Genomic DNA, 14994 nt, shown 5'->3' on the forward strand with positions numbered 1-14994 from the left:
GTATTTATCTCTCCCAACATGCATCGCTGGCTTCATTTAAACAATTGTTTGTATTTTAATGGAAAGAAATGAAAAACAACAACGTTCGATAAGATATATGGATTAAAAGCATTAAATAATTAAATGTTTTAGGAAATAATAAAAACCTATAATAAAAAGTCTATAATCTATAATAGAGTGTGTGAATGCTCATATTTGCAATTTAGTATAATACAATTGGGATAACATATTTTTTTACTTTATAGCATGCATCTTTATTTTTAAATATGTGCTATAGATGATGTTATTGTTACCATAACACCCTGCTTAAATTCCATTGTACTATATATTTATGCCTGTGTAAAAACCAGTCACCACCATTCAATAAATTAATCAAGCATTTATTTTATAATCTAGTACCAAATCCTAGTACACAACCAAACGATGGAATAACCAATGATAAAGGAGTGTTATGTTCACAATGGTGACAATGTGATCGTGTAAAAGATCTATGGAGTCCACTGTGCATGAAAGGCAATAGAATTTTGAGCATGCACTTGTGACAAATGTAATAATTGCATTACGTTCTTCCCATTCCCAACCATGTATGGAAATCTAGAGGTGAACATTTGTGTATGCAAGGACGCCTAGAATAAAGGTTGAAGGTGTTTTTGTTTCCCTTACAACCTTGCCAAGACTTTGTTGAAATTGCATTAGAAGAATAGATTAGAATGAAACTTATAACTATCATCATCGCAATTATGAAGCAATGAGCCATTTCCTATATCTATAGGAGTTTGGCGAGTTCAGAACTATGGAGTCATTATGGGGAAATATTATTGTCTAGTGATAGGGTTCCTGTTGGCAAGGATATGCATTTAAATATAGCGAGCCATACACCTATGAGATTTGTGATAATCTCTATGCCATTTCTTGAAGACGAAGCGTATTTTATCAGAGGTTACATTTGGAAGGAATCTCATAATCTTAATATGTGTGTGAATGATTGAAGAATGACTGGTGCAATGTATGAAATAAAAGATTACCTGGTTGCATAGAAGGTAAATGTTACTGTCGAATTGAACAATGGTGAAGGATATTAATCCAATCACAGGAATCTTTCGAGGAAATATGATCTTCTTTCTTTCTTCTTTTCTTTTCTTCTCTGCTTTCTTTTCTCTTTTACCCTTATTTTGAAGGTAACATGACTTGAATTTATTTGATACTAAAGAGCATTATGATTCATTAGAGATTTATATGAGATACTCATAAGAAGAAGAATTTTTTTCATGACAAGGATTGTATTTGTTTGCATTTTTTTTATGGAGATTCCATTAAACAAGTGTCTTGGATTCAATTTCCATAGGTGGAGAATAAAAATTCAAATGCAACTAATGAATACAATTTTATAAGGATAGCAAGCAGAAAAGAAAAATCATCAATAGATGTAATAAGTTATTAGATTGGAATAGTAGAGATGATAAAGCCATGGATATCATTGGCCTTTCTCTTTCAAACTCTAGATTTCACGATATAGAATTAAAAAAATCACCAACAAAATTTGGGACAATCCAAATAAATCGTTTGGGGCAAAATCACTCAATGCTCTTTTTTTCCTAAAACTTCAATTATTCAGTTTCAGAATGGAAGATGGAATCACAATTTCAAATAACATAAGTGGTTTTAGGTCTCTCATTAGGCAACTAGTAGAAGTCAAGGAGGCAACAGATAATGGTGATGGTAAAGCTATCTTGTTAAATAGTTTTCCTTCAAAGTACAATAGTTAATGTTATTCCTGTAGTTAGTCAAATGACTTCACAAACCTTAAGAGATATGATTCCAACCCTTTTAGCTTAATAAAAGAGAACAAAATATGATTCTCAATAGGATAATGCACTATATTCATGAAGAAACAGTAAAAGGTCTAGTCCTAACAAAGAGAGAATTAAATATCTTGATTGTAAACAAAATGGTCACACAACTCAGTTATGTAGAACTCAAAACAATGATGTAATTAAAGGAAAAATCGAGGTAAAATGAAGTTAAATTAGTATATGCTGAGGATGAAGATTCAATTGATGATGAATATTTTATCAATGATTCTTCTCTGGGTTGAATTAATAGACCTGTACTTTGAGCCTTCACATTTCAAGGCACGTGGCAGTGCCGCATGGAAGAATTTTCATCATCTCAAGATAGATTTTCACCTTAAAATGATATTTTGCATGCAAAGATTTTTTTGTTTGTTTTCTTTCCTCTTTTTATGCTAATTGTTTTGAAGAAAATACACGTATTGTGAAGGTTGATTTTTCTAGACAGGTAAGGGATTTGGTGTTGAGTACAATCTAGATTGTTGTCTACTAAGTTTATGAGGATGCAAAAAATAGTTGTACCCTTCTAATGGTCATCAAACAACTTGATGGAACTCTCTCACGACTTAAAACTGATTATTGTCGAATAATTCAAAAATATATGATTCAAGAGTTTGGGACAGAGAACTCAAGAATTTCGCTCAAAGCTACACCCTTCCGAGGATCGCAAGGTCTGATTAATTAAGAGTGGGAGAGGCCCGTACCATTACATATCCACAGAAAATGTGCCACCTAGGGCGCATGAGAGATGCACACCTAGCTAAAGAAAAAATATCAAAAATAGAAAGGAACTACCAAGGAGAGACGAAGACCAGAAACAAAACCAACAAACAAAAACCACTAAAACGAAGCCAACTCTAAAGAAATGAAGAGATGCTCTATTGGGCGTAGGCGTTACCCTCTTGCCAAACTTTTCATAGACCTAAAACTTTATCAGAGAAAGAGATTAAGTTGAAATGGTAACAGATCACTAGTCAAGGTGTAGAAACAATTTATTTGCCACAAAAATTTTAAAGAATTTATGACAAATTCTTCACATTTTTTATAGTTTAGGTTGATCTAGAACTTTTAATATGAACATGTTGTAGCCTGGCTAGTATATTTATGCTAGGCTCACCACTATGAAATGATCTCCATTAGGTCTTTAAGGGAAGTCGAGCATCTCCGGATGAACATCCAAGATTAGTATGCACATCCAGTATCTAATAGAATCACATACTACTATGCCATAAAGCAATATCAAGCATAGTTAATTTCCCACTATTAAGACCTTAGAGGAAAGTGAGTGGAATTTTAGCTCCTCGCAGATGAATCAGTTTTAGTAGCATGCACGAATAGATTCAACATTATAAAATCATAAAAAAAAGGATGAAATAGAAGAACAAAAGATTGAATTTACGTGGGCAAAACCGTTTTGGGTAAAAGATCCTACACCCCAAAACTAGAGAGCATTTGTAGTTTTCAACAACACATGTATAGTTAAAATACATGTGTTGTTGAAAACTATGGAGATTGGCATTTTAGCTCGATAATATAGCATCACAAATGCCATAAAATGAACTCCTCTCACCAGCATTTCCTCTAGAAACACATGTTCGTAGAGCTTTGAGTGCACATAGAAGCAACTTCTAAATACAACACCCAATCATGAATATGCCACATGCAAGGGACACTGGTCAAATATAACTACACCTTTCAAGGAAAACCATTTGATGTAGACACAACACAAAATTAAAAGTTGCATCCATGCACAACTCAACTTGCAATAGGAACTTTCAAACTTGACTCTTGGAAGTGGTTGCCAACTTGCTACCGAATAGGGATGAAGCTATGGTTAACTCAAAAGTGCCTTGACACATATTACCATCTCGTGCTTCTCCAGAATGTTTTCACAAACGTATTTCTGCAAAGGAGTGCCCAAGTGACATTTGGTACTATGGTGGACTTCCGAGTAGAAGGCACAAGCTACAAGTGTCGCATCAAGTGCCTAGTTGACAAGTAGCAGTCTATCGCGACCTCCTCACTATGCATGTGGGATTATCCTATCATACAGGACCCACAAAGTTATAAGGATAACTATTAAACTTAGGAACTCAGGATATAACAATATTATCATCTTATATTATTCAAAAAATAAATGCAAGGACTCAAAGGTTGTGACACCTTAATCCCCCCGGGGCCTTCATTAAGTTCAAACATAGCTGGCCATACAATCCAACAAAAAATTCACTAAACTAGATATATTATTTTATATCATAGACAACTACTTCTAGGTGCCTCAACCTCTATTCGCCAACCATCTTTTACTCTCATCATTGAGTGTCTGTCTATGCATCCCCTATACATAATATTTTCATGCCATAGCTCAAAAGAATATCAATATCAATTTTACACACCTAACAATACATGGATGCCATGATCAATCAAGTATGTAACGTCCTTGATTATTTATATATGTGAAGTAACAAAAACTTCACATTAACTAATTCTACAATTGATTATGCCTCACCTGCTCAACAAGTGGATATCTACATGCCAGACTTCTCCAATAATGACTCTAATACTTTTTATCATGGCATCTCTACAAATCCCAATGCCATATGTGCATATACTAAAAAATAAATGTTACACCATTATTGGATGCTCTGATATGATATGAGGGGAATTATTTTATGATTATTCAATGATCACTTATATAGGCATATTCAAACGACTTTAAATAGGAATATTTGGTTGTTTTAATCAAGGCAACTGGTTAACATCTTAGCACATAACCATTTTCTAACTGACAGGACAATGCAATATAAGTACCTACGCACTTTCATATTCTAACATTTGCCAATAAAATAATAATAAATGTTGTGATTAAGTCAGTTTTTACAATTGTGATATAAATATCCCAAATTTTGAACAAAAAGAATGTCATTAGAATATAAGTAGATATCGAGTAGAATAGAATTACAATAGAGCTGTAATAGATGACTAAAAATTATTAAGTCCATGAGCAAATTTTGGTATAATTTTCAATATGGAAGATTTAAATTAATCTTTTTGTTTGTAATTTAATTATGAATGTTTAAAAATTTAATAAATGTTAGTAACATTTCATATTTGGATGCTTGAATCTATACATGGTAATGGTGGCCTTATGAAAAAGGATATTATTTTACAAGAATTTCATTTGTAAAATTCCTTCAAGGTTTATATTTCAACAATAAAGAGACTACATGATGATGAATCATATTGTTAGAAGTTCAAAGTTGACTAGAACATTTTATAAATCTACAAGTGTCCAAGAAAATTTAGAGTTTGGATTCTCTTTTTCAACCCTTCCATTTTAAATTTTTTTTAATAATCTAATCATTTTAATTTTTTAACTCAGAAATAATTTAAATTTAATTATAATAGATTATTAATCTAAATTCTCTTTGAGATGGCAAAGGTGAATAGCCAAATATTATTTTGAGATGGTATATCAATAAATATATTGAATTAAACAACACTAAAAATTGAATGTTAAACAAGTTTTCTGTACATAAAATTGTTAAGAGTAAAATTAGGTTGATAAATAAAACTTAAAATAGCTATAGAGATAACTAAAAAAATATTTGGATTGCAACAAAAAATAGATAATTTTGAGTTGTTTTAGTCCATTAAGGCTTGATTATTTAAATATTGGGGAGATATATATCCCTTTTTAAGAGATGTATAATATATGTTAAACGATTTCAACCATTAACAAGAAGTAATACTTGACTATAGTAGGTATATTTTCAATTAACCTTATCATAGTCATAATAATTATCATCATAAAAACTATACTTATACAAAAAATAACGAATGGAAAAACACATGATTATCCTTTCTAAATTATATGAACAAGATCTTTATTTTTAAACTGAACTTAATTACTTTTTTTCAAGTAAAAATAATCTTTCAACGTTTCTATCAATACACCTGATAGTCCTGAAAATTAGTATGCAAAAATTATGTGTCCCTGTCAAAATATTAGTCATTTTGATTTAATGATGCTCTCTGTTCTTGCCCTCATTGTTTAGGGTTTGAGGTTTATGTATATCCGCGTAAGTCTTTTATTCAAAACCCAAAGCTTGTTATATTTCTTCATTACCTTTTTGACTTAAAAGTGAGGGTCATTTTCATCATTGAAGGCACCATGTTTCCTTTCCTAGGCGTTATTTCTTTTGTCGGCCTCAAATGTTTTTCCTAAGTCTGCGTTGTTTTCCTATGCTTGGGCCCCTTTGATATTTTTAGCGGGCATTGATAAATTTTCTTAAGTCCAGTCTTAATATTTTGGACGAAGTCTCTATGATTAATTATCGAGATACTAAAAGTTCCATAAATTTGCATGTGCATCAAGTGGACGGTGATGTTTTAACCAAAGCAGAAAGGTGGTTGAAGGTTAGTGGCAAATGTTAGGTAGTCATTGTGGCTGACACATAAAGGGAGTACATATCTGATGGCCCTCGCAGTCCCACAAAGGAAGATGCAGGGAAGTTAAGGACCATGGCATCGCGAAATGATGCCATGTGTCCCAAGAAGATCAAATAAGTCTGACAGTGGGACCGCTAAAAGAGTTGAGTTGGAAGGTAATTTGGTGATACTTAGTCAGGCTTTCGATGGACCCACTTGCCACATTAGAAGGTCAATATCAAATTGACCGATGGTGATCATATGATGCGTCAGGTTGGATAGGATCTACAATGTAAAGTCGGAACGCATCTCAAAAGGGTGAATCAGTTTTCTTGCTTATCACTCCCGTGGGAAAATAAAGGAAGAAAGAACTAACCTTGTCGACGTGGGATAAAGGAAGACAAGTCGAGACACCTGGATGCCGACCGATTTTCAAAAGACCCATTCAAAAGGTTGTTTTTTGCGTCGAGTTGCATTAACAAGCAAAACTGACAGTTCCAAGGGAGCCATCTCAGCAAGTTCCATTGCCACCGCAATGAGAAGCTAAGATTTTCAGAGACATAAAGGAATAAGGATGCTTTCTGAGTTGGCAATGGAATGATCAAGGTCATGTCAACAAGATGAGAGGATGCATATTGTCAGAGATTCTCGGTAAGGCAAATCAAGGAACTGTCTATGAGAATAATTCAAAAGATAATGACTCAGTGCCCAAAAAAGGATTCTGAAGCTGAAGTTTTGCAGCCAAGGAACAACAAAATCAGAACAAAATCGTTCACGTAAGGTGAGCCTCATTAGAATCAAAAGCGCTCTTTTAGGCTTGTGACAGCTGTTCCTCTAGCCCGAAGCTTGTTTTCTCACTTGTTTCTATAAAAGGGAATTCAAGGCCATGAGACAGGGTCCATAAATTTTGGTGCAAAATTTTGTTCCAGTTTCTTAGTCATGTATAGTGAGTCTAGGTGAAAGGAGCAAGCTGTAAAAGTCATTTACAGAGAAAATAGAGTGAGTCTAGGGTCATATTGTATGGAGGTTCTTGAAGGAGTTATATGTAAAATGTTTTGTAATAGGAGGCAACAGATTAAGTAAATAAAAACATGTTTCAAACCCATTTCTCCAGTGTGTGAATCTATCATGTTTTTGAATGAGTAGAATCAAGGGTTTTCTCATTCATTGCACTTTTGTGGTATATGTATTTTTGGCTCATTATTTTATCTAAGGGGTCAATTTAATGCCTGGGTGGAATTGAAGAGTGGTAGGGCTTATGCAGGGATTCAGATAAGTAGTTTGGGTTGGGATATGTATATGAGAAACATTGTAAGGCAATATTCTCTTACGATCTCATGGTATTAGATAAAATTTTGTTATATTTTCATTTTATGTCTTATGAATTCAGCTACCTAATGGATAAAGCATTGGTCACGGCGTGTAACTGTCTTTAATGTCAGTTTTGTGCGCAAAACTCACCGACAACTTGCTATTAATTTGATGAATATCAAAATATCTTTTCATTTTTATGCATATTGCTTTAACTTTTGAAAAAATCTAGTACTATGTGCTGCGGTCTACTCTTCTCACATGTATAACTGTTGTTTGCGAATCGTGTCACCCGTAAACACAAGAGTGTGAAATGTTGTTTTTATGGATGATTTCCTAAGTCAAACCCTGGGTTGGAATTAACCTTTGAATGAAATAGATAAATTCAAAAGAAAATCTTTTAAAGTAAAAGGCTGAATGTTATTAAGCTCAAGCTTGATTTAGTTGATAATGGTGATGATGCAATGCTCTTTCAATATATTCACAAGTAATGATGTAATAACATGACATGACAATACATAAAGGAATTAATCATGAAAATGTTTGTTGCATGAAGACTATTGCAATTTGCTTGTCCATAATTCTCATATATTGAAGTATATGGTGAGATGAAATGTTGCTTGATGGATTCTTATGATGTATGCGGAATCTTGTGGATGTTGATTATGAAAATAAATTGAAAGGATGATCCTAAAGAGTGTTGTCAAGGTACTACATAAATCAGGCCAACCTCCAACTATCATATTGAGGTATTTGGATTGGGGATCAACCGATGGGAACCGAGAAATGACATATTTAAAAATTCACCCCTTTGAGATGGACAAGGGTGCCTAACAACCTTAACCACTAGGACAAGGGCGCCTAGCACCCTTGTCCACCCAGATCACCATACGATCATATGATGACAATTTTGTAGTACAAATTCCAAAAATATGCTTGGATAAGAGCTAGGAGAAAACACAATAAGGAAATCAGTCAAAAACAAGTTGCAATTTAGGACACTACACCAGCCAAGGATAAAAATTCTTAATTCTAGTTGTCTAGTTTTTTAGCAATCTTACTTTTAATGCAAAATGACCTAGATATCTTTTTTGTGCAAGTATTCTAATAGTTTAATCCTTATAATGTTGATATTTAGTAAATCATAGGTCTAATACGCAAGGAATCTAGATATCTTCAAATCATCTAAAATAAAAATAAGACACACCTATAATTGATATTAAAAGAAGAGTTTCAAATAAACTTTTTTTCTCTTCCATCACATAAAAATGTAATCTGCCCCATCAAATTCACTTTCTATTAGGTGGGACTTCCTTCCTTTATTATGTATTACTCACCAATAATGAATAATTCGTGAATTTCTACGTCTTTCTCTCTTGTAAATAGTTATCACTCCTAAATAAGTGAAGTGTATCCATCCTTCGAATAATGAGACGAACTTGATATGTAGTTTCGTTACTATTCTTAATTTTTATCTCTCTCAACATGTATGGATGAATATTAGTTTTGATCTTAAAGAATTATTTGTATTTTATAGGAAAGGAATATAAAACGGACATGGGATTAAAAATATTGATAATGCACAATGATTAAAAGCATTAAAATAAACAAATCTCTTAGAAAATAATTCAATTGTATAGTTTAAAATTGTAAGAAATATTGAGTACTGATTCGTCATTAACATGGAAATAAGAAAATGAGTCATTTTCGCTTACTCTATATGTGATCAAGATCATTTGAATCACAATTATGGATCTGAAGTGGGGTAGGAAATGACTAAATTAAGAATTGAGATAATCGATCCCTATGAAACAGTACAAATAGGAACCCCCAAGAAAATAAATACATGGACATTTTGGCACTTATTCCCTTGAAATTAGTGTTATGTCATGATACATAGAAATGGAAGTAGCGAATGGTGCATTACATGAATTTAAAATATTAAATTATGATTAGATAGCTACGATTTGTTAAAGGAAACAAATGTTCTCTTTAAAGGAAAGCCATAAAACCAGTCAAGTTTTCTTTACAAGAGAAAACTACACACGTATGCATTAGTGTCTTGGATATATGCTTCAAATGGAAGGGCTGCTATAGAAGGATATGTGAATTAGGCTAAGTTAAAAACTAACATAAGTCATATGATCTATTTCCTATCTTTCCTCATATAGTTTAGAAAGATAAAGGGAAAAATATAAGGGAAGGAAAGAAAGAACAAAAAGGACTTTGGAAAGAAGAGTGAAAGTAGACTAGGAAGTGTACACGAAAATGAGTTTGCTAATTCAAGAAAACTATGTGTGTAATGACTTACACCTTTAAGCATGAGAAAGATCACTCGCAGTACAATTAATACTTGTCGAATTTGAAATATGAATAACTTTCTAGAGTTTGAGGAAATAAGGCAGGTAAATGATATTATCTAAAAATGAAAAGGACAAAGAGTAGAATAGCAAGATACTTATGTAGGCTATCATTTTTTCTAAATCATATAAATATATTTAAGTACAAAAATATTTGATTACGAAAATTGGCTTAGCAATTAAGGTACACATTATGCAAACTTTTAATTGAAGCTTTTTCGAGATCACATTATCACCAGGTTTGAAGTCCCTTATGAGGTTATAACAAAAAATGTTATGTGCTTCAAGTCTTTGGATTTCACTAATCTCTATCTTGAATATAAAATAGACTTTTATCACTCTCCCCCATATCAAAATTGAGTGTTTAATGAATATTATCAAAAGAATATTTGGAAAGAACGAAAACACTTTTGACTCCAAATTGAGGCAGTACTTTGGGCTGACCAAGTTACACCCAATAAATAAATAAGAAAATGATGATATGAGCTAGTATATGGGATGGATGTGATATTACCTATTAACAAATTATTGTTAAAAAATATACGTGTACAAGAATCATCTATGGAATCGGATGATGTTTCTGCTTATAGGTAAAATCAAATGTTTGAAATAAATATAATTTGAAGGGGAGCTCATTTTATTAATACAAAAAGGCAACAAGTGAAAAATTTGTTTGACAAAAGAGCGAGTACTATAAAAATTAAAATTTGAGATTTCATTCTAAATTGGAGTATTTGATGTCACGACAAAGGAAAGAATTAAAAGTTTGATACCTTACGATTGAGTCCCTAAATAGTTGAGAATTAAAATGGAGAGGATTTCAATTTCATGAAAATCTTAACCATAGAATATAAAGAATTGCTTATACATGGATTGTTTAAAAAATACATCTCCTTTTACTCAACCCTTCTCTTTTGATGCATATTTATATATTCCCTTTATCTATGACTTATGCACCCACAGATATCGTTGACACATGGTGAAGTATGTGTGTATACTTTTCGCATTGGTCAACATCCCAAGAAAGAACTAATCCTTACTATATCTCATTGGAACGTTCATGAAGCACGTTAATGTACATACTATAATTTTCTCCGTGACATGGTAGAGGATATGAAGGTGATGCTTAAAAATATTGTCACTTTTGATAATTTACAAATGAATCAATAAACCATATTGAGTGTTGAGAAGTTTAGGTGGTTAAGTGAGCGTATAGGCATCATGAATCCTAGTAGATAGTTCATAGTTTCATGTTATTTAGCTTTTACTCTAGCAAGCTATACAACAAGTGAGATAATATCATGCACCTTAGAATGTTTTAATGACCCATTCCAATTAAAGGCTAGGTTTTCCGAAAAGGATTTTTTTAAACTAATAGTATATCCACTATGTTTAATGCTAGTTAAATTTCTTTTAATGTGATTTACATGTCAGTGCAAGTTCATGCATGTGTTAATTCCCATAAGAAATTGTTAGAACTATATCTTTCTATCTTATCATTGATCATAAACTAGGGTAGGAAATTTTTTTACCATTTCAACTTGCTCTAAATAAAAACTTTTTAGTTAAAAATGGCTAAATTTAGCACTTCAAAAGACAAACTAAAAAATGACGTAGATTTATGGTATTTGTTACCCACATGTTAAATGAAACAAAAAAGTGGGAAAGACATTTTAGATTATGAAATACAATGTAAATTTTAAAAATTGTAGATTTGTAAATCCCATTGTTATGAAAAACTGTAGAAAGAAGTCATGATCCTGTAGTTCACAAAATTTTTAAAGGAAACAAACATGCCTCATCTATAATCTAGGCCAATCTAATAGAATTTATTCACATAAACAAAAATTAGACTAGATTAAGAGATGATAGTTGGGTATGATAAATTTTGATAGTTGAAACACGTGCTTTTAACAAAAGTAGTTTCAAGTAGATAACTCTTAGCTCTATGGCTAAAGAATGGTTTCCTTTGCAAAGTACAGTAAGATCTAATTGATGTATGTTTCGGAACTAGTGCATCTCCGTCTCTACAATACTTGAGACCTTACATAAGAATTGTACACAGCTTGAGGTAAATTTAATGGCTCTAAGTCAAGTTTACGTTTGCGAATTTGAACATAAACCCTATGCAATGCAAAACTATACTCTTTTGGTTGTCTATATGATGTGTAACAGTTCTCCACTTTCATGATATCTATGGGTTTGTAGAATGCATTGGTGTAATAAACATGGAAGCTGTATCGAAATGCCTAAACATGTGAATAGGGTAAGGAAATATATGTAACGAATAGGTAGGTGGGATAGGAGAAGAGGTCGAACTTTTCTACAAAGATATGCTAATTGTGTCTAGTCAATGTATCAAAGCATTTTCTTAAAGAAAGACCAAAAACTAAGTGAGAAATGACACGAGTATGCAAATTTCCTGCTATTAAGAATTCCATCCCCAAACGTCTAATACTAAAATTTGATTGTAGATAATAAAATGATAATTTATAATTTTGTACCATCGCGCTAGTGTAAGCTTATCATTTAAAAAATACATTCATCTATTTCTCAACTTGAAAATTCTAAAACTAATCTAATTATTGCTTATTTGTTTACCTTTATTTTCTTTTTCAGAAGCAACCTCCCAAATGTCCTCAACCACTTGGAATAATGCGTTAATGCCAAGTGGCAGTCCCAGGTGTTTGCATCAAAATCTATCATTGCGTTAAGAAGTCTAGAAGAAGTGTTGGCAATAAATAGTCGTTGCTCTCTCGCAGCATTCAAACTAATCTATCAATATCAACGTTGCAAACACGGCTCGAGATAAAAATTACCTGCAAGTCTTCCACCGTACGCGGCAACTAGAACATGATGCTGTGTCCAAGTAGATCATCTATATCTGTAATTTGGCTATAAAATCTATATGTGTAGAGGTTGTGGTGAGATGAAGTTCAAATTTTGATTCGAGTTGCAGGTCAAACGGGTAAAATAGTTTCGTGTGGTCGATGCAGGATAATGAAGTGGACTGTATGTTCGACGCTCAAAGTATATATATCTATTTTTAATCTTAAGCGAAAATAGATAGACATTATCCTTGTAGAACCGTGAGCAAGCTAAAAGAGACGCATCAGCGTTATCCAACAAATGAAATTGAATGTAGTCGTGTTGTTACGATAAGGGGGCATCAAACAAATTCAAATTAAGGTTGAGGAGTTTACATTTTCCTTATCATTTGGTGGCAAAGTCTATTTCGAAATGGTTTCTAGGACAGGGTCCCGCAATGACCGATTCAATTGCAAACTATAAATACCCAACCGTGTCTTGTGATTTTCATTAACGAGTATTGCATCTACTAAATCACAAGTATTGCATTTTACAGCCAAAATCGTAGCCTTTGTTGGTTTCATATTTAGCTTTTGAAAGAAGTCAGTTTGTTGGAATTGCAGGCAAGCGGTTCAAGAACATCATGGCGGCCAGAGGTATGTATATAGAGCAATTATTGTTAAAAATGTTATTGAAAGAGCAGTGGCGTATGTTTTTATTGTGATTGTGATTTTTTAATGAACCGTTGGATTTGAATGCCCTGCAGTTGGAGTGTGTTATGGAATGTTAGGGAATCTGCCCAGCCCGCGCGAGGTCGTAGAGTTGTTAAAGCGCCACAACATCGGAAAAGTGAGGATTTTCGAGGCACATCACGAAGCTCTGAGAGCCCTGGAAAACACAGGCATAGAAGTAATAGTGGGAGTGAGGAACGAGGAGCTTGAGAAGATAGCAGGCAACCAGGCGGCAGCCAACGGGTGGGTGAAGGACAACGTTGGCGCCTTCTACCCGGCGGCCAACATCAAATACATTTCAGTGGGAAACGAGGTGTTGCATTACGGAAACGAGAAATATGTCTCATATCTCGTCCCTGCAATGCGAAACATTCAGACCGCAGTCCGCAACGCCAATCTGCACAAGGATATAAGGGTGTCCACCACCCACGCCTCATCTGTGCTGGGGAATTCTTATCCGCCTTCGCAGGGAGAGTTCCGCAACGATCTCAAGAGCACACTCCGCCCCCTGCTGAACTTGTTGGCTGAGAACGGGTCTCCATTCATGGCGAATGTGTACCCTTATTTCAGCTATGCCGGCAACAAGGCCCACATATCCCTAGACTATGCGCTCTTCAAGCCCTCTGCCCCGGTGGTCCACGACGAAGGTCGTGAATACAGGAACTTGTTCGATGCCATGGTGGACGCTCTCATTGCCGCGTGTGAGAGAGCGGGACATCCAGACCTACCACTGCTCGTTACAGAGAGTGGGTGGCCCTCTGCGGGAGATGATCATGATCATGAGGCCCGGGCGGCCACCGTGGACAACGCCAGGGTCTACAATAACAACCTCATCAGGCACGTCTCCTCCAACCAGGGAACGCCCAGGAGACCTGGAAAGCCCATCCACACCTACGTTTTCTCCTTGTTCAACGAGAATTTGAAGCCCGGACCAGAGATCGAGCGCCATTTCGGCCTCTTCTATCCCAATAAAAATCCAGTTTACCCCGTCAACTTCACTCCCTACTAGGTGTGACGGTATGGACGTCCTTTCCTATCACTCACCAATAAAACACAAGGCCCGGCTTTCTACGCCTTTCTCTGTTGTAAAAAATTACCACTCCTAAATAAGTTAAGTGTATCGCTCTTTCCCTCATATAATCCATCCTTTGAATAATGAGTCCAACTTGACGTAGACTCACTTTACTTTTCTCAGTATTTATCTCTCCCAACATGCATCGCTGGCTTCATTTAAACAATTGTTTGTATTTTAATGGAAAGAAATGAAAAACAACAACGTTCGATAAGATATATGGATTAAAAGCATTAAATAATTAAATGTTTTAGGAAATAATAAAAACCTATAATAAAAAGTCTATAATCTATAATAGAGTGTGTGAATGCTCATATTTGCAATTTAGTATAATACAATTGGGATAACATATTTTTTTACTTTATAGCATGCATCTTTATTTTTAAATATGTGCTATAGATGATGTTATTGTTACCATAACACCCTGCTTA

General features: G+C 33.9%; 1 protein-coding gene across 1 annotated transcript; it reads left to right on the forward strand.

Moving 5' to 3' along the window:
* Window positions 1-13257: 13257 nt before the first annotated feature.
* Window positions 13258-14685, forward strand: LOC131040290 (glucan endo-1,3-beta-glucosidase-like). The gene is made up of 2 exons (XM_057973189.2): window positions 13258-13416; window positions 13527-14685. The coding sequence occupies exons 1-2, from the start codon at window positions 13404-13406 to the stop codon at window positions 14498-14500; spliced, it is 987 nt and encodes a 328-aa protein (XP_057829172.1). The 5' UTR covers window positions 13258-13403; the 3' UTR covers window positions 14501-14685.
* The last annotated feature ends 309 nt before the right edge of the window (window positions 14686-14994 follow it).

This window comes from Cryptomeria japonica, chromosome 3 (assembly GCF_030272615.1).
Source record: "Cryptomeria japonica chromosome 3, Sugi_1.0, whole genome shotgun sequence".
NCBI lineage: Eukaryota > Viridiplantae > Streptophyta > Pinopsida > Cupressales > Cupressaceae > Cryptomeria > Cryptomeria japonica.